The 21,974-nt window shown below is 28.7% G+C and overlaps 1 protein-coding gene across 1 annotated transcript; it reads left to right on the top strand.

The window, feature by feature from the left end:
• Positions 1-1,272: 1,272 nt before the first annotated feature.
• On the top strand, positions 1,273-21,736 carry LOC106693975 (ABC transporter H family member 2). The gene is made up of 5 exons (XM_053741700.1): positions 1,273-1,387; positions 7,018-7,197; positions 7,285-7,595; positions 7,881-7,948; positions 21,688-21,736. Exons 1-5 carry the CDS (start codon positions 1,273-1,275, stop codon positions 21,734-21,736), a joined length of 723 nt encoding a protein of 240 aa, XP_053597675.1.
• Positions 21,737-21,974: the final 238 nt, after the last annotated feature.

Consider the following 21,974-nt stretch of genomic DNA (forward strand, 5'->3'; position numbering starts at 1 on the left):
AACTAATCGCGCCATTTTTCAAATAATGTTTTTACCAATTGTTCACAGAAAAAAAATGTGTCTTTTGCACTAAAAACTATTAATGAGTGTCAGTTGCACAAAAATTGAAAACTAATAAGTGTCTGTTGCACAAAAAATTGGAAACTAATAAGTGTCAGTTGCACAAAAAAATTAAAAACTAATAAGTGTCAGTTGCACAAAAATTAAAACTAATAAGTGTCAGTTGCACAAAAATTAAAACTAATAAGTGTCAGTTGCACTAAAAATAATATCTATGCACTTCACTTAAACTAAAAATTGTTTATAATTTTTTGTAAAAAAAATGATTTAAAAAAACCGTAGAGAACTTCACAGAGAACTTCACAAAAACTTTAACACAGTAAACGTCAGAGTATATTTGAGCAGAGATTCGTAGTTCATTCAGAGACTCGTACTTCTTTTTTGTGGAGTATGGTCTCACGCGCCTCTTTTATAAGTGGGAAACGGTTCATCAACTGCGCAGTAGAAAGTTCCAGAACAACCTGTGACGTCATAAATGACGCCGTAAAAAATAGATGTCGCCCCAAAAGTGCCAACATCACCAAACAAAAAGTAGTGAAATCCCCTAGAATAACGTGTCAACATAACCTAAAACGCTAGATGGCGCAACAAATAGTATGACGTCACCTACTACGCAGTTTGAAAATCAAACAAAGAAAACGAGTTTATTCCTGCACAGGCATGAGTCATCAGTCTAAAAATAGATCTTCTCGAACTTTCTACTGCGCAGTTATAAAATCAAACAAAGAAAACAAGTTTTTTCCTTCACATGGATGAGTCATCAATCTAAAAATAGATCTTCTCGAACTTTTTACTGCGCAGTTATGAAATCAATTAAAGAAAACAAGTTTATTCCTGCAGATAAATGAGTCATCAGTCTAAAAATAGATCTTCTGGAAATTTCTACTGCGCAGTTATAAAATTAAACAAAGAAAACAAATTTATTCCTGCAGATAAATGAGTCATCAGTCTAAAAATAGATCTTCTGGAAATTTCTACTGCGCAGTTATAAAATTAAACAAAGAAAACAAGTTTATTCCTGCAGATGAATGAGTCATCAGTCTAAAAATAAATTTTCTGGAACTTTCTACTGCGCAGTTTTAAAATTAAATAATGAAATTAAAATATAATTAATTTAAAAAAAGTGTGGTGGGGGATAATAACAAATAGCTGTGCTGAATTTTTCAATTATTCAGTGATTCATTGTCTGTTGTCGAGATATGAGCTATCAAAATGGAAATGATAATAGATGTGCAAGGATTTAAAGGCTCACACAATCAGTTTATTGTAGAAGAACTTGTGTCAATTACAGTCCAACATAAAATTGATGGTGTTGAAGAAATGTCATGTACGTTATTCAAACCACCTTGTGATTGGACATTATTATCAAATCAGTGTCAACGCTTAAATACCTGGGTAACATATAATCATCATGGAATTACCTGGGATGCTGGAAAAACGCAATATTTAAAGCTAAAAGAAACAATTGAACATGTCACTTATAATTACAAATATATTTATGTGAAAGGTTTTGAGAAAAAATCATGGATCCAAGTTTCAATCGGAAGCGAAAAAATTGTAATTGATTCAGATAATTTTAAAGTTCCCGCGTTGGGAAATATAAAATTATTGAACAATAATTTTTGTGAATATCACTGTAAATTGAAAAACAATCATTACTTGTGTGCTCTGGAAAATGTAATAATTTTAAAAAATTGGATTTTTATGTAATTAATAAAATTAAACTTGATGTACTTCTGCTTTTTCTCTATTTTTTTCCCTTTTCTTTATATTTTGTCATCAACCTAATGCTCCCACCATGTTGAATGTAATAAGTTGATGACAATTTAACAACTTACGGTCAAGTTTCAGTCATTTATGCCAACTTGCTGACTACCAGAGTATATTTTTTACGAATTTTGATTGTACCACAACTAATGATTAGATACATTGATTATTACTTTAGTGTTTTATCTTTTAAAAAACATGTAATTATAATTTATATTTTTAATTTATTTAAATGAATATCGATGTATTTAAATGAATATCTATGAATTTAAAACGGCTGGGATTTTATAGCCGATAATTTGAATACAATCTTGGTTACATTTTTTACTTATAGATAACGTTATTTTATTTGTCTAAACTTACGTGCGCAAATTTTTTTCTAAAATAAAATTTATTCATTTTCAATTAATTTATAAATAAAAAAATAATGGTTACGATCATACACTATGATTTGAAATTGATATTTTAATATTATTTTTGTAAAACATCGTTTAAATCCATTTCTTCAAAAATGTAAACAAACTAGCGTGGGTTTGTTACCCACGTGCTCATAGTGACCAACAATAAAAAATATGCAAATTTCTGTGATTGGTCAAGAAAAAATCAATGTTTTACCGATTGACACTTTAATTTTTTTTTTTTTGTATTCGTTATAAGATTTTAGAAAAGTGGTGGGGTAGTTTCTTGTAAGAACCTGTCACCACAGACAAAGGGGGTGCGAAAAGAAAAAACAAGTGCGCAGATAAAATAACGTGAAAAGTTATTAATCTATTGGGATCGTTAAGCATTTTTAAAAACTGTAAGTAATTAAAAAATTATCTCTCACATTAATAATTAATAATTTTTTTCCAATTATTGAAAAATCTTTCGTTGAATAATTAATTATATCGAGACATTAAAATAATTGGAAGGAAAATTAATTTTTACAAACTTATTTTGTGTTAATAATTAAATACATGATAAATAAGTCTGTTTTTTGTTGTTTCAAATTTTGTTATGTCTACATAATTAAATTTTTATTAACATAATTAATTGTATATCAAAAATTTATTAATAAAGTATTTAATTATTAGCATAAAATATTGTAAGAAATTAGTTTTCCTTATAATAATGTTTAAATTTTTTTTAAATATCAAAAATCCAGCAATTATAAGTGAAAAAGTTTTAAGGAAAGTAATTTCCTTTCGATTATTTTTTAGACATCTAATAAAATTTGCAAGAAAATAATTTTTCAACACGCATTGAAAAACTTATTTTATGAAATAAGTCTTCAAAAGTTAATTTTCTTATCATTTTTTTATTGAAAATAATTAGTTAAAGGAAAATCAATTATTTTCTAAATTTCTGTTAATAACTAAAATTATGAAATATATTTTTTTTTTAATTTGCTATTGAAAAAAAAAAATAATTTCGAAAAATTGTTTTTTATGGTATTAATTCAAAACTTTGTGACTAAAGAAATTAAAATAATTATAAAGAAATGCACATGATAAAAAAACTTTAACAATTTCTTTTTTAATTGCAGGAAAAAAAGAAATAGACCGAGAATTAATTCTCGAATTTAATTTTATTGAGAGATGCCTCCATTATTTGATTGTCGTACCCTTAACAATATACTTGTCATACAATGAAGATACATATCTTTTGGCTGGTGATGTGCTGAGGCAACTGTCGCGGTTATTGGTTGGGGGGGAATAAGTTACTGATGGACACATACTTGTGATGGCCGATACATCGGTGGTATTAATTGTAGATGAATCCTGGCAAGAATGGATACTACAATTTCCAAATTCGAACCGGGAGTTAAGGGTTCTGTTAGATACGGCCGTAGAGTCGATTTTTAGTTGGTTCGGTGATGACATCGTCAATCATCAGCAACAAATCGATGCCAAATTCCAAAACTTACAACAACAACAACAACAACAACAACAACAACAACAACAACAACAACAACAACAACAACAACAACAACAACAACAACAACAACAACAACAACAACAACAACAACAAAATAATTATTACGGTCAGCAAAATGATCGTTATTTTTTTAATAATCATCATCAATATAATTATAATGATGTTGAGTTTAACTTTGTGCATAATAATTTTATTAATATGTATCCCGATGATGACGAGGATAATATGAATAACTTTTTGTAATAATATTTTAATGGATATCACTATAGAGAAAAATATTTTTAAGTTTGAAAAAGTTCTGAAGGTATAATTTTTGTATTTTATAGTAATCGTGAGTTTATTTTTCTTTTTAGTTAAACAAAAAAAAATGCATGTAGAATCAATTTTCAATGGGTAGTGCTATAGTGATATATATCTTAAGCATTTTCAATTCTTTGTCTAGGTATGCTTTTTTATATGTGTTATAGTTATTGTAAGTTTATGTTTTTATAATTATTATAATTATTTTGTATTGCAAAAATGTAAGTATTTCTATGCATTAAGATTAAAAATAAAAAAATTCATACTTTGATTACTATTGTTTTTATTTAATTTTTTATGCATACATTTTCGTAAATTACATTAAGATTTTTTGAATAAATATAATAGTAATATTTATATATGATTGCAACATTGCTATTAGATTTAATTGTTTCAAATCGGCTATAAAAATTACTGTTAACTATTTAATTTATATAATATTTAGAAATAATGATAATACTGCTAATTTACTTATCACGATAAGACATCTCAAAATCGTTGTATTCGCCACCATGGTAAGTAAGGTATAGCTTATAATATGGAATAGGGTTCAGCAAATCTTCGAAGTAAGTAGGATTCTTCATTACTAGTCCTGACGTTTTTTTTTGTAAAAATATATTGAATTCGTCATTGATTGTCGCAACCACTCGCAATCCGAACTTTGTATGCACATTTTTAAAAGCAGTTATTTGATAATTCCCATCTCCTTTCAATCCATTTAGCTTTTTAGTAGGTAAAAATATTGGTAATTAAATAATCTCATTAACTTTGGAAGGATCCATTATTCCCTAAACAATTATTTCAATAATTAGTTTTCTATGTTTTTTAAATGTTGAATATTTTAATAGTATTAAAAAGCCTTACCCGATTAAAATAAATTGCTAGTATGGTGCTCAGAGAATGAATCTCGAAACAACTATCCGGACTATGACAAAACTTAAGTTTCTATAATGGTGATCCACATTTAAAAAGCTCTTTGTGGGGATTCTCACAGAAAAATTGTTTGAGGATATAAAATAAAAAATGATTGGCCCAAAACCGGTTCAATCAATGGTTAAACCCCCTTCTTCTCATAAAATAAACAATATTCTCGGAAAAACTTTCGAATTTTTGTTCATAAACCGCCCCCATACAGCTGTTAAAAGGTCTAGAACGATCCAGAATGAAAAAAATATATCCCCACCAATTTATGGGTAGAAAATTCGAGATAATTCTCGAATGTTCGTTCCCATCCAATCTTACGTGAAACAGTAAAAATTCAAAATTATATATACTAAAAAGTTCTTGAATATCCACTAAGTTCCAAAAATCTGCTTTTATCGATCGGCGAAAAAAGGTCCCAACGAAATCTTCATTACCATTGTCGGGTTCCGATTAAATCTGCGTTACAATGATTAGGCTTCAACCAAGCCTGCAATATCATGAGCAAGTTCCAACAAATCTACATTATCATCAATGAGAAAAAGGCCCAAAATATCGTTAAAATAAATCTGCATTGCCGACAGCACGATAAAAGCAAATCTACATTACCAACGATCGTCACTTATCATGGGTCAGTAAGGTAGGGTGCTGTTTTGATTTCGGGGCCAAAACCCTTTTATTCAACTACTCTCATTCTGTCTTAAATGAAAATAGTATGTGTCAAAACGATTGATTTGTGAAAATACATATATGCTTTTACGTTGTGAATTATTAAAAGTGAGGTGATTGTTTAATTTCATTCTCCGTTTTTTAAATGGTTTAACTTTAAATTTTTTCTCAATTATACGTGAAACTAAGATGATCCTGACGTTAGCTGACACTCACCATTGAAAACAAAGAAATGAAATTCAAATTTTAAAGAATTTTTCGTGTAGATTTTTTAATTTTCTAGACGACTATTTTTTTAAAAAGATCAAATAATAAAAATTTAAGGTATAATTTGCAATTTAATTCTAAGATTATTTATTTTTTATTATAAAATGTTTACAAACCTTATTACATTTTGATTTTTATATACAATTTTTCAAAATCTATACGAGTATCTTTTCAAAATTCAAAGATTTTTTTTCTTAAATAACAAGATGTTTTATTTGAAAATAGTGCGTGACGGTTAATTTTTGGATTAAAAATTCGAAAAGTAAAAAATAAAAAAATTCTCGTGTAGATTTTGAAAAATTGTATGTAGACATCAAAAAGTGATGAGGTTTTTAACATTTTTAAATAAAAAATAAGTAATCTCAAAATTTAATTTCAAGTTATATCTTGAATTTTTATTTTTTGATCTTTAAAAAAAAATAGTAGTCTAGAAAATTGAAAAATCTACACGAGCATTTTTTCATATTTGATATTTTTTTTTTCTAAAGTTATAAAATTTTTTACTTTAAAAATAGCAGATGTCGGCTAACTTTAGAGTCATGATACTTAGAAGTATATGCATATCATCATCGTTGTTAATATATCATTAGTTACTTGTAGTCAACATAACCTCCCATGAATTCATATCGATATTGACTTGATTCCTGTATACAAATAAACATAAGAGTAATGCTAAATGCTATTTGTTAATTTTTATCATGGATGTTTGCAGAAAAAATGACATTTCTTTTTCAAATAGAAATTTTTTCTCACTTACGAATATAATTATCTTATGAGTTGAATTTTTCGTTAACATTCTATAAAACCATCACTTAAGTATTTGTATAAGGCTATAGTTGAATTTTAATTATTGCTCATTTTAATTATATATATAAATAATTAGCTCAAATTTTCACACTAAAATCAAAATATATTTCCTCAAACATTTAAGAAGACTTGCACTTGATGCGGGTGTTGTTTTTGTTCTATCCAATTTGTTTTTCAGTATCAAATTATATGAGAGATTTAGTCGAGCACTGAATATTTTTTGTTAATATGCTTTCGTATTAATTTGAGCTTTTATTATCAATTCTATGCTAATTTAAAAATTAAAACATGGCAATTTATAATGTCGAGCTACTGATAACGATCAACCACTCGTAAAAAAACGCAAATTACGGAGCAAATTTGGTTTTCAAATAAATATAGAAGAGGCTGATCGAATAGCAGGGTCTATTGACTCAAATAGTGAAAGAGTAGTAAGACAATTCAGTCAACTAGCATTGGAAGCTTCTTTTTCTATAATTAATCAATCAGGTAAGTAGCAATGATGTTATTCAATTTCTTTTCTTACTCATAGATGTATCAATGTTTTTTAATAAACTTTGCAATCAAATCTATTAGGTATTGATATAAACAATGAAATAAACACTGAAATAAATATCAGTATTAGAAACGATGCCAATAATTTTGAAGATAATGATAATTGCACAGACGAAAGCAAGTTTGATACAAATCAAAATAATGATAGTGAGACTAGTGATAAAGATAACGAGATCACTGAAAGAGGCAGCCATACCATTGTTTTGAATAATAATGATAGAAATCAGGAGAATACGCAAGAAAGACGAATAATTTTGAATAAAATAAGAAATGTACCGATTTTCAGTGATAAATATTGTATAGTTGATGTAACACAATCAAATGGAAAAAACGTAATTGCAAAATGTAATTTTTGTCATCCTGAAAAGATTATCCGAGGTTCAGTAAGGACAACTTCGAAATTTACATCTCATTTCAAGGTAAAATACAATGACTTTAGTTTTGTTAATACCCGTATAGTATCACGTACATTTTCACTCAATATCTGTGTTAAAGAAGTCTGTTGAAAAAAAATCTAGGAAATATTTATCCCAATAAATTTTTCAACTTAAATCTTTAAGCTAGATTTTTTTGAACTTTTGAAAAATTTGATCTTCATATTTTATTTATTTGTTTAGAGAAAACGCTTTGAGAATTTTCAACAGTACCTAGAGTACGAAAAAGAATACAATCAATTGAAAAAAAGGTACACACTGATAGAACACTCTGGTCATGTGTATTTGATCAGGAATTATTCGAACAAAATATTACTAATTTCATTTTAAAATCTTTGTTACCATTCAGTGCTGTAGAAGATCCGTTTTTTCGAAAAATTTTTCATGATGTGTGAAGTATTAGTAGATATTAAATTATTACGATGCTACTGACAACTTTTTAATTTTTGATAATAAAAATAGCAGACATCAATTATATCAATTCCGTATTCATCATAAAAAATTATTTATTATTTCGATCGCACCATTCAATCTTTAGATCGATTTGCAATGTCCAATTAATTTTTTTTTATTGATTTATTTTTTAAATAAATTTACGAAACTCCTCTTTACAAAAGCACGCGAAAACGCAGCGTCAGTTTTACCATCATTTATGCTTATGAAAGTAGCACGACGATTTTTGCAATAACGATTGACGAATAAATCAAAACTTGTCGTCATTTTCCACCAATAACAACAATTTAATTACTCCCATCCAACATCAATCAAAAGTTTTGAAATAGCCTGAGCACCATGGCTCAGGGCCTTAGTTGTTGATCAAATTTTCAGATCTCGAGTCCTACGATCCGCGTAATACGGGTTCGTGGTTGTTGATCAGATCTTTAAATTTCGAGTCCTATGGTTTGCGTAAACGGCGTCGATAGCCCGTAAACTTATTGCAAAAATCTGTCCTAGAGAAAGCAATAAGTAACCGTCCTTAATAAAAGGTACTAGGCCGATATCATATCGTGTAGCGGTATTATTTTGTTAACAGCGGTTTATCTTACATTTAAATTCAGTTAAGTTGTAAATTGATAAAGGTACTAAGCCGATATTTTCATATCGTGTAACGATATTATTTTGTTATTTACAATTATAATAAAATTCAGTCCGGCTCGATCGAATAGTGACAGAAAAAGCAAGTGTAATAATTTTCCGATCTCGGGTCGAGATAATCTGCGCATAGAAAGCCATAAGGCTAAATAAAGACACATTTATTAAAAATAATTAAAAATAATAATAATCAATTAAATGGTTTTACATCTTTTATAAGTGAAATCCATTGTAACAATTATAGTGTATAAGTGCTGTAATTGAAAAGTTGAATAAAAAGACAAAAGATCACAATCTTAACCTAGTGAGTTCATTTGAAAATAGCACATAACACTTTATCCTACAACCCCATCCGCGTCCATTCAACCAAATCCATCCGGAGGAGGCCGAGTGAGCTGCGAAGTTCTGGAGGGATAAAAGCCTGCCGTGTTAGAAGAAAGAATCAGCTAAAGGTAAGTTAGAGACAATATTAATATCTTTGCTCTCTGTTGATCGAGTAATAAATGCAACGTAACCAAGCTCGAAGGCGTTTGGGTTCACACTTTTCGAAAAACCCACATTGAATAATAAATATAGTAAGTTAAAATCTTCCTCGTATTCTTTATTGTTGTCCGCAACCTCCATATCGCTCGTTAAATTTTTCTATCGCTACCAAAGGTAGAAATCCCGGATAATTAATTTAAATCAAAGCGGCGAACATAACAGCAATAACAAACACACAGACGCGCGTGCATAATATATATATATATTAGGGTGATTCGTTTTGAACAAACATTTTTGTTTTTCGCTCCCACAGCAAAATATCATTGTACACATAAAAAACAAAAATTCCCTGAAAGTTTCAGCCTTTAATCTTACGCCTAAGTACTTTTATTTTGATTTTAAAGTTTTCCCATTGATAATACATAGGAATATTAGGTTTTTTTTTTAATTCCCTATAACTTTGCACTTTAAATGTGCTCACAACAATTTTATTGCAACTCGTATATTTCAGTTTTTATGCGAGATAGAAGTCATATTTTAGAAAAAATACTATATATTTGCACGTAAAGGCTAAACGGTTAGAGTTACGAAAAAAAAGTGAATAAAAATTTTGTAGGAAATTAAATTCTCTACAAAAAAGGTCCCCCAATTCATGAAATCCATAAAATCCATAGGTTAAAAGATATAAAACATTTAAGAATTTTTTTTATTAAATATTAAGAGAATAATAAATATCATGTGGTTTAAACTAAAAAATTATACATTTTTTTTGATTATTTTCTCATTTGATTACCGTATATTTCTGGCTGTAGAATAAAATATGCTTATACATTAATTAGTTAAGAGGTCTGTGACATATAATTTTTTTTTTACATGATGGATATTTTTTGCTGTGGTCTTGGACTACTTGTAAAATTAGTTGCCTTTGTTCTTCGTCTTGTGTGAAACAATGATTGTATTTTTCAATCAATTCCACCTCTCGTTCCGCTATATCATTCACAACTTTTAGCTGCTTAAATATTTCTAGGCATTTTTTATAATCGTCATTAAATTCCCATAACTCAGGATCGATTTAAAAAAAACCAGTGGACAACTTAAACTGTTTAAAAGTGATAAGATATTTCTGACTAACAAAATCACTTATCTCTTTCGTAGCTAATGAATCAAATTTATTTTTGTTTAGAATGAGATGTTTTTCCTTCATAGCATGTGTTTCTTTATTTTTAATCAAATTTACCATTTTTACTTTTTCTTCATATGATACGGCTGGATCAAACAGTGCTAAACAAGCAAGTTGTTCGTTCAGGTACCAAAGATGACGGGATAATTTTGCTAGAGCAGCTTCAGCAATTTTCGAATGCGTGTTCTTGTAAATCAATAAATTCTGAAATAATTTCAAATCACCACCCGGAGCTTTTGTCGCATCCATAGAAGTAAACCAGCTCTCAAGGTAAAATAAAATAAAAAAAACACGTATTTCTCGGAGAGCATCAACATCTGCTTTTTTTTATTGAAAATTGTTTTCTAAACAAATAAATTTTCAAACAATACAATGCTTTGGATGACCACCTCGCGTGGTGCATTGCGCCAGGAGCTCTAAATTTTACGCCATTTTTGGGAACACCTCCCAACAAAATATAAATAAACATCAAAAACTCACGATAATCATCTCTTGGTAAATGATCCTAATGAAAAAAATTGTAAATAATATGGAATACCAATTGATATTAATTCTTTTATAGTATTTATCATTTAATTACTATAAACTGATGAAATTAATTATTAATAACTGTAAACTGACTATTATTAAAATATTTAAAATGGTAACCGGCCACAATATCCGAGATAATAAAATCTTGGCACATTCATCCGTACAAAAATATCCTAAATAAACAACCCTGATCAACCAGGATAAATCCTGAAAATATCTATATTTGTCTCAGATTTTTTCGTTCGGAATATTTTTGTCCTGGATTTTTATGTTGAGGATAATAATCATAGGACATGATGATCGGAAACCATTTAAAATAAATCAAATAATTTTATTTAAACTAGTATTTTATATGTTGCATTATCTAACTGATATTTTAATTTTTATAACTAATACCTTAAGTTGAGTTTCTATAAAACGAAGTTTATCTTCTATTGTTTCACTAAAAATTTTTTTTATTGCTAAGCCATCAATTCCAATATCATATTGAGATGGATCAATATTTTCCCAAAAATCTTGGAATCTCTTGAAAATAGGCACATTTTAGCCTGTTGTAATTGGCCAAGCAACTTTTACTACATTGCGTAAAATTATTTCAAAAATGTGGTGACGACATGCGAGATACAATAAATCTCTTCATTATTTTTGGGCTAATAATGTGCATGTTCCGTTCTGAAGACCTACATTAAGATTAATATAAAAATTAAAAAAAATGTTTTGAAGTGGTATCATATCTTTATGAAACAACATTAATTTACAAATTTACAAACAAGTAATTCTATATCGAAAATAAAAGAATATAAACAATTCATAGAAAAAAGCAAAAAATGATATTTTTCGTCAATAATTAATAAATCCCGAAGATTAATACGTAATAGTTAGAAGCGGAATTTATCATCACTAATTAGTATTTTCATATATTCTATGCAAATTAGTTTATTCATTTTTGTGAATTTAAAATTACTACTATGAATTATCTTAAAAAATAAATAAAAATATTTGATTTTAGATATCAATAGTATATGACATACATCAATCAAATAAGTCATATTTATTAAATTAACTGTAGCAAATCATGAAGTTTGTTTTCTTATATGTTTTAAATTTTAATAAAAAGAAAATTCTGCCATTTATTCAATTATGGCCTTGTTTCAAAATTATTTGTATATAAATATGAATTCAAAGTAAAAAATATGTTGCCAACTGATAAATTTTCGAGCCTTCTTTTGTCCTGTTCATATAATTAAATAATTTACCAGTGTTAACGCTGGGAGTGTCGAAACACATTGCTTTTACTCTATCAACACTATTCCACTTGTTCAACACCTCAAAAATAACTTCAAATTGATTAAATCCTGTTGCATTGTCAAGTTTTGAAACGCCAAGTTGTTGTTCAGTACCAACTCTGGAGACTACAATCGGAAGTCGTTCCACTTTTTTTTTTTTTTTGCTTAAAACAGTGGGAAGTGATTTTCCATCCCAATGGATGACAAGACACTTAGCAATACTATGATCATGTTTTAATGCCTTCACAATATCTATTCTGAATTTATTATGAGCATTAAAAATGGTTGAATAGCTTAGATTAAAATCATCGATATCTAATCCAAAACTGCCGAGTACCGAAGCGATTATGTACATTGCCTGCCTATTGCTGGTTTGTGTACGAGCTAATGTGGAAACAATGTACAGTGTCATGATGTTTATTTTTTTAGTCTTAGCTGGAGGACTCTCGTCCTCATAAGCAAAATGAGCACGCTTAAAATCACTACATTTTGACGATTGACTACTGGCAATATCTGATATCGAAGCCTGTGATAATTTTTGACTCAACTCTATGGATGAATCTTCCGGTAACTTATTTTCAATTGGTGCAGATTTATAACTCCCATTGTTTTTACGACATTCTGTTAGATATTCACGCAAATGATCTGGCAAAATTTCAGTTTCATTGCGTTTAGCAATATCGAATTATTGATCCAATTTTTGATTGAAACTTTTGATTATTTTTTGTTTAGTTGGTGATTTTTTTTTCTTTTGTTGCGATTAACTTTTAATTCTTTATATTAGTTATAAAATTGTTCAAATTTTTTCATGTGATGTTGTATACAACCGATCGCAATACAAAATTTGTTCCATATACCGTGTACATCATTAATTACTTTAGTTGAGCTTTGTCAAATCGTAAAATTCAAATAACGATGTTTGTACATAAAAACATTTATAATATCAAGATAAGTCGGTAATTTATTTTCATGTAGTTTAGTCGACTCGAATCTAATTAAATAATTGTGTACTTTATTAATACTAATGTTTCCGTCATAATTTATGTATTTTTTTAACTGTATGAATGAATTATTTTAAAATATTACGTAAACAAATAATGTTGTTGATTTTTTAATTATTTATCTAGGGAAAATATTTATCTGCACGCACAGCAATTAACAGCAAAAAGTAACCTCAAAAACTGAATAACGTAATTGACGATATAGTCAATATAGTAAGGACCTTCAAGAAGAAATTTAATTTATTGAAAGCTCAAGGGCATAGCGATGAATCAAAAGTGCCTCTATTGTGAATAATTATAAAAAAGTTCAAGGTTAAACAGCAGTGCGCTTACAGTGCTTTCTTTCTGCAAGATTTCGATTTAGAATTTCATATCTTCTTAGACGAAAAAGGAGTTGACTTGCCAATCTCTGCACTAGCTATTATATGCAGAATTTTCATTGCCAAATATATATATACATATATATATATATATATATATATATATATATATATATATATATATATATATATATATATGGGAAGGGGGTAGGGTAGGCAAAAACGGGGTACCCTAAAATTTGGTGAAAAAAAAAATATTTTTCTTTGTCTAATTACTGTATATTCAATATAATTCGCACATTTTGAACCCTCTGCATGACACCTGGGGCAAAATGGACCAGCCGAAAAATCGAAAAAATGATTCGTTCACATTTTTATCGTCAAATTAAAAAAAATTTCATATATTTCCGCATTTTTAGCCCTACCCATAACACTTGGGGCAAAATGGACCAGTTGTAAGTTCTGAAAAGTGAGTCTTTTATATTTTTTTCGTCAAATTAAAAAAAAATTAATATGTTAGTTCATTTTTCGGCTAATTTTATGTTGTTGGGACAAATTTGGCCACTAAAAATATTCGAAAATATTATTTTATTTTTTAATTGATAACAATTCAAAAAAAAAAATTATCATTTTTTGAAAGGGGCCTCTTTGCCCCACAAAAAAATTTTTCTCTGCCTTCGTATCCATCAATAATGTGAAATGTAATTTTTCATTATATATTTTAATTAAAAAAAAAATTTAGTTTAATGAAATTTGATCAACTTTCAGAAATTTTTTCTTTTCAACTTCTTTAAAGGGTATCCCATATTGCCCGCCAGAAATAAAAATTTTACATTTTAACAGCAGCTAAAAATTTTGTCTATTTACTTTGAATACCATTAAAACCGAAAAGATTTGGCGTATTTTAGTCATCGAAAATTTAATATTTCCATATGTACCCCTTTTGCCCCCCCCCCCTCCCTCACCTTCCCTACATATATACCACGATTTTGAGATTTGATTTTCTAAAAACCCAGTAAAGACGATAGAATAAGATGCTTCATATCTATAAATACCATGGTCTTTTAATAAAGAAATTTTCATTGTTCATTTTATTATTTTATAGATTTACGAATCAAGAAAACAAGTTGTTTTCTTAAACATATGACTCGATATTCTTTAGAAAATCGTGTAAATAAAATTTACCATGATACGATTACTAAAATTCGTTCTGAAATACCAATATGAATGAAAGATGCTGGATTTGTCTGTACCACAGCAGATGTGTGGATTGGGGATTCCCGCCGTTTTTTAGGCGTCACTGCTCATTGAGTAATAAGTTTAGTGCTTTGAATGTTCTTTGAACACATTTACTTATTAACACATGTGACTATCAAAGATGAGTCGAATAAGACTATTTTACATAAATATATATTAATATGGAGCATCCTTGACTAGATTTTCTATGAACTGGACTCAACTTTTCATCCATATTATTTTTGTTTAGATCGATAGGACAACATTGGAAATGAAATCGGCAGCACTCGCTTGTGAACGGTTTTCGGCTACGCATTCTTCTGATGTAATTGCTACTTTACTATTAAGTATCCATTTGTCATTTGCATTAACACCCAATATGATTCGTGCGACAGTGACAGACAACGGAAACAATTTCAATAGCTTTTAAAGTATTAGGTGTTCAGAATACAAGTGTATTAGGCTATAACGTATACTATGTTGAAATTTCGCGACGGAGACGCGAAATAGCCCAATATAGCGTATGAGGTCGCCCACGCGTGATAATAATAATGATGATAAATAATAATAAACGATATTAAATGACAATAAATATCGAGATCGAATTAAAATAAAATAATAAAATTTAAAAAAAGTGATTAAATTATAAATAATAAATTTTTGTCGTGCCTGGACCAGCTCCTCAGGCTGGGTTAGTGCACGCAGGCGCCAGACCGTTTATTTAAAACGGACAAAACTTTATTCAGGGGGAAAATTTACGAGGGAAAGATCCGAGCAAGTGATTCGCGACAAATCGGATAAACAACACAAGAACATAGGGTAAATAATAAAAAGAAAACTAGTGACACAACAGAAATGAAATAAATAATAGAAAAATTTTGCAAATAAATAATAAATAATTACGTATAAGTAATAATAAGACCAGGAAAAATGAAGGTAAGCTGTAGGAAAAGATCCAGGGGAAAAAAAATATTAAATTTTCCCCGACAGCTGTTGGTTTCCGAGTTTTAATTCATACAAACAATATAAAATTCAATAATATTTCACAATACTTAGTTTTGTGTAAATTTATAATAATAATAACACTCGGTGATTACCAAAAATACTATTAAAGTCGTTATAGATTTCAACCACTGGTGGTAGTTTTTATCGCACAATTATTACAGTACCAAAACAAATTATATAAACTCAATAAACCCAAAATAAATATAATTTAATTTAATTAATAATATTGATTTTAATATTGAATAAAAGAAACAATTATTTCACTTAAATATTCCCAAAATAATAAATAATAATAATATCTTCATTTCATTTACTCTCTCAGCACTTGTGAGAGGGAGAAAGTTATGGGATTTATCCTCACTCACACTCAAAATAATAAATTTTTCGGTATTAAACCAATTTATAATTTTTAAAACAAAAAGTTAAATTATAATTTTAGACCGCTAGGGCAAGTAAATAAATTAAAATGAAAAAAAAAAATAAAATTGCTCAATTATTTTAAATAATAATGAATATAAATAATAATAAATACCTATAATAATGCTTAATATTTTTTTTTCTTCAAATATTCCGAGTGAGAATTTTTCACTCAAGTGGTGATGTCAGTACTTGAGGAATTTACTCAAGTACTGTATGCGCTATATAGATATATATACTATAAGGATAAATATATGTATACCGGCAACGTTTCACTACGTTGTACTTAAATTATATATACATATATACATAGATAGAAATATCTGAATAATTTTTACCAGTAATAAAGAATAATAATAATTAACGACAGTTATTTATAATAGGAATCATGTATCATCCAGTGTCAATTATTAATAAATTAATTCCCCTCGCCTCGGCGACCAACAACTACCGGGGCAGGTTATCACGTGAAAAATGTATGCCGTGAAAGAAATTGAAAGTACTTACTCAAAATTAACAATCTTCAAGACTCAATAGATGAAATTATTAATGACCAAATTCAACCGGTGAATGCTATGTTATCACAATACTTTTTATTTTTCTTTTCCCAAAATAAACAATGAATATACAGTTGTACGAAATAAAAATAGCGGCTATGCACAATGCTAGTCCGTATCTTTCTAAATTAATTACCCTTTTCTCTACCTGTTGGTCGTCGCGCACGTGGCACCACCGTCGCCCTTAATTACTATTATAATTATTTTTATCAGCCCTGGGCCTAGTTTCAAATTAAAATATAAATTATAAAAACACTTTCTGAACATCTGAATGATACATGAGTAAGTAATTAAATATATGAACTATTTATTTATAACTTATTCCTATTTTTATTTTACCCGGTAACTGAAATAATAATTATTTAAAGTTTATCCAATTGACGTCGGAATTTTAGCTGAGGTATCGATTTACCGTTACCGGCGGTCAATATTTTCAACTAAACTAACATCCTTAGTCGGATGACAAGTTTAAATAAAATAAGACATTAGACAATCGTTGGGGAATAATGTTACGCTGGATTATGCATCCCAACTGTCTCGAAATCATAAACAAAAACTTAAAAGTAATATAAACCAATTCTTTGTAGTTTTAAATTACAAATTAAAATTAATTTGCACACGTGCTCTCTCATACTCAGCGCGCATGCGCTAGCACCGTGCACGGACCGCTGTCTCCATCGGCGAAATGGCGGAATGCCCGCGTAACGACTCAAATTCAAATGTATAATTAAAATAATTAACTTACAACTAACTAAGATTAAATAATTTGAATCGTTACGTGACAAGGCATTCAAGAACCGGATACCATTACTATAGATATATGAATTAAGTAGAATCTGTGGGTCAGAATATTTGTATACATCTGTTCTTGATATCTGTGGAATGAATTTATCAATGGACATCGTCTTTTATTCGTTCAACAGACATCAATAAACAACGTTTCCATAGTCGGATTTGAATATTTTTCTTTTTTCATTTTACTGTTAATTGTTTTCTTTTAATTGTTATATTAATCACTGATTGTGATTCCTGCCTGAAAACATGAATTTTAATGAGCGTAATCACGAACAAAAACTAAGAAATACTTTTATAGGAAATATTTTTCATTTCTCGAATTACCAGAATTTGATATGAAATGTGACTTTTTGTGTACCTACGAGTATGTTTAAATAATTTATGGTCAACCTTGAAAAGCTCGAAAAAATTAATAATAATGTTTTCGAGCTCAAAGAAATCAAACATGTATCGATGATAATGTTTTTAGGATTCTTGTTTTTGTTGAGTTAAGAGTAAATAATATAAGCAAGTGATTACTCAACAAAGGACAAGAGGAATTTGAATCTTATTATTTACTTTCAAAAAAATTACTGATTCTCCAGCTTTTCGAAAGAAATTTAATTGTGATTCACTGAAAAAAATTTTTAACCGATTATAGTATATAAGTACTATAGATTTTGTTTGTAAAAGTAGTTAAATACCGGCTAACACGAAGTTGCATTAATAGTCTTCTGGACTTACGCTTCATTTATTAATTTTACAATATTCCTTTACACTTTACTCTGGTTACACCAAATACTATTTTTCTTTTCTACAGATGAAAACGGAGAAGAAGAATATTGTGATTCCGAAGATGAAATTGCTGAAACGGAAGAAGAATTTTGTTCTGTATGTGGAAAAATTCTACCAGTACACTATAGATGTGCGAGTCATACGTTGAACTTAATTGCCTCTAGTGATATTTTAAAAGTTATTAACAATGATGTTCAACTGGAACGGAAACATGAAAGCGTTATGACAAAATGTACATCATTGTGGAAGTTACTTCGTTCACCAAAACAAAGAGAAGCCTTAAAATCTAAATTAGGTATTTCTATTCAGCGGCCCATTGTAACCCGATGGAATTCGACATTTGATTGCTTCAAGCAACTGCTTACTATCCGGGAAAAGCTAATGGATGATGAGTTAAAATCGTTGACACGACTATTTAACATTTCTGACATCGATTATTTGAAAAACTCTTTTGTTAAATAATGAAATTACCCACTACAAGCCAATATTAAGAGCTATAATAAACGAGATTAATGTTCGTTTCGCAAATTTGTTTGATTTTTCACAAGCAAACATAGATGCAGCTATTGCTGCAATCTCTCATCCAGTTTTTAAAGGTTGCTGGCTGTCATCATTTTCTGCAGAAGATCCAAAAAAAACTTCATACACGATTCACAGAAGCTGTTTCAAAAGAAGCATCGACTGGATCATCAATTATTGTTGTTGAAGAGATAGATGGTTTTAAATTTGAGGACCTGGCTTAAGCAATAGATGAGTTCTGCCCGTCATTATCACAAGGGGAAACTACAGCTGAAGTCACTAGATATTTAAAATGCGCAGAACATAAACTTTCTATGCTAGATAATTTCACTACAATTAAAAGAACCTTCATAAAGTACAATACGCCTTTACCATCTTCGGCTTCAGTAGAAAGACTGTTCAGCAATACCATGATGGTAAATTTACCAAAATATAACAAATTAACTGTCAAACACTTCGAACAGCGAGTATAAGCAAAAGCTAATGCCACAAAACAATTCCATTAGACTTTAAAAGTTAAGAGAATGTAATTTATTCAAAATTAAAAAACTTTAATGTAAGAGTATTTATGATTTTTGTTATTAAACTTAATTTTTCAATGAACTTTGATTTTTACTTTAATTTTGGCAGTCATTTATTTTTTCCCTGTTATAAGTGCTGTCAAATTTTTTATCTTGACTATACTTATCTGAATTACTTATCGTATCTGAATTAAAAAGTAATTTTAAATTTTTAATCCCACGTGTCTAAATTAAAATTAATTTTGGGATTTTCGATTTCACGTATCAAATTAAAAACTGATTTTTCCATTTTAAATCCCACATGTCTGAATTAAAAATTTATTTTTATAATTTTTAATCGCACGTGCTTGAATTAAAATTAATTTGTTAATTTTCAATCCCATGAATTTGAATTAAAATTAATTTTCGAATTTTCAATGTTATGTCCGACTTCGCAGACTTTCTTACAGTCATTCATATTGAACTCTCCATAGGAATACAATTCCATTTTCTCATGAGAGAAACAAGGATGGGTTCAATCGAGTGTGACAAAACCTATTTTACCAGATTTCTTTCTTTCGGTCTCCCATTCTCTTATTCTTCGGTCCCCACTTACTGTCAGCTAAGATTGCTCTAATGCGCACAATTAGCATTGACTTAAATTAAGTTCCGTCAACCGGACATTCCACAAGATGCAACTCACTTAAAATTTCCCCTTCCCCAAACTCGGACCCCCATGGTTGTGGTGTTCAAAATTTTCAAGTTAAAAATCACTCTACCGAGCACCGGTTTGCATTGCGGTTTGTAGCTGAGTTACCCCTCAGCAAAGAGTCAGTCTTTAGGTACAGCGGTATCCTTAAATCTAACATATACAAAAGAAGTAAAACCGACCACGTCGCTTTTATAATTCAATTAAATTCATAAAATAAATCATTAAAAATTGCATCGCGAAAGAAAATCATAACAGAAAAAAATATATCAAGGTATACATTTATACAGTCATATATATATATATAAAAAAAAAAAAAAAAAAATATAATAATAATAATAATAATCACGCATCGCGGAAACAAGTATAACCAAAAATAAATATTAAATAAATGTTTGAAGAAAAAAAAACCAATTCCCTTTAAAGAGCACTGTATCTATTTCCTGCGAAGGAAAATAAAGGAATTGTTCTTTTAGTTCAATATAAAATAAAAATTTCTGTATCGAAAGAAAAAAAAAAAATATATATATATATAAAAAATAATAAATAATAATAAAAGTGTTATTGGTTGTGAGTGATAAGTTAGGTGGTAACTAAAAATTTGTGAACATTCTTTTATTTATAAAACTTCAATTTATATCAAAGATAATAAGCAGTGTAAACTTTGTGTAAAAATTTTGAGTGTAATTAACTAATGATTAAACGAATAAAGATATTCCTATAAAGAGTATCATCTCTATTTTCTATAAAGAAAAATAAAGGAATCTTTATTATCAACTTTAATTTGAATTTAAAAATAAAGAAAAGACATAAGTGACAATAACATTGGACGTATTATTCGTAACATAAGCTAAATAATAAGTAATCACCTCATCCCTTATTCGGAGACTGCAGCCATCGAGAGTTAGCAGCCTATCCACGGATATACATCGCTAGTAATATCTCCAGGAAAGGACAAAACATATACATACATATATTTACTCATCAGTGCAAAGGTAAGACCGTTTCAACTGACCGCCTTTCTTTCTCCAACTTTGATAATTTTCCAATCAGTCTCAAATATTTTAAGAGGAAATAAGCACGCAGTTAATTTCCAATCGTAGGTATTGAGTATTAAAAATTTGTATATCCATCTACCGTCGGTATAACTCTGGTTTAGTTAAAATAGAGAAATAAAAGAAAGTCCGCATCGAAACGTATCCCAAAAATTAAATAAATTAAAGCTTGAACTAGACATTTGAGCCGAAAATTGCATTGGTTAGTCCGAACGCCTAATCCACGCAACCAAAATAATTAATAAATAATAGTCGGACATAACATCAATCGCACGGGTTCGAATTAATATTAATTTTTGAATTTTTAATCCCACGTGTAGAATTAAATATTATTTTTTAAATTTTGAATTCCGTGTTTCTGAATGAAAATTATTTTTTTAATATTTAATCTAAAATTTCTGAATCAAAACTAATTTTTCAATCTTCAATTTAAAATTGTTGAATTGAAAATTAATTTTATAATTTTAATCGATACCATTTCAATTATGGATTAAAAATTAAATTGTTAATTCTGATTATTTTCATTAAAGAATTCGCAACCCTGGTGGCAAGTACAAAGTTCCAGATGAAACGCCGTAGAATATTTACTATGGCCCTTATGTCGCTCACCTATGAAAACGTGCTTCAAAAGGCAATTAAAAGTGGTACAATTGGGTTCTAACAGAGTACAATTGATTGGTAGCGAGTATAAAGTTTTAGTCAAATCGCAATAGAATATCTATAGTCACCCTTGTGTTATTTGCTTCCTAGAACGGGATCCTGTTAGGATTTGCGACTGGTACAATTGAGTACTAACATTGTATAATGGAATGTTGAA

The sequence above is a fragment of the Microplitis demolitor genome, chromosome 9 (genome assembly GCF_026212275.2).
Source record: "Microplitis demolitor isolate Queensland-Clemson2020A chromosome 9, iyMicDemo2.1a, whole genome shotgun sequence".
NCBI lineage: Eukaryota > Metazoa > Arthropoda > Insecta > Hymenoptera > Braconidae > Microplitis > Microplitis demolitor.

What these genes read in the sequence shown, in the direction of transcription:
- LOC106693975 (XM_053741700.1), top strand. Translation starts at nt 1,273, where the DNA reads ATGGAAATGATAATAGATGTGCAAGGATTTAAAGGCTCACACAATCAG. An exon ending in TTCTATAATTAATCAATCAG is followed by an intron (nt 7,198 to 7,284) that starts GTAAGTAGCAAT and finishes CAAATCTATTAG; the next exon opens with GTATTGATATAAACAATGAA. An exon ending in TACAATCAATTGAAAAAAAG is followed by an intron (nt 7,949 to 21,687) that starts GTACACACTGAT and finishes TTTTCATTAAAG; the next exon opens with AATTCGCAACCCTGGTGGCA.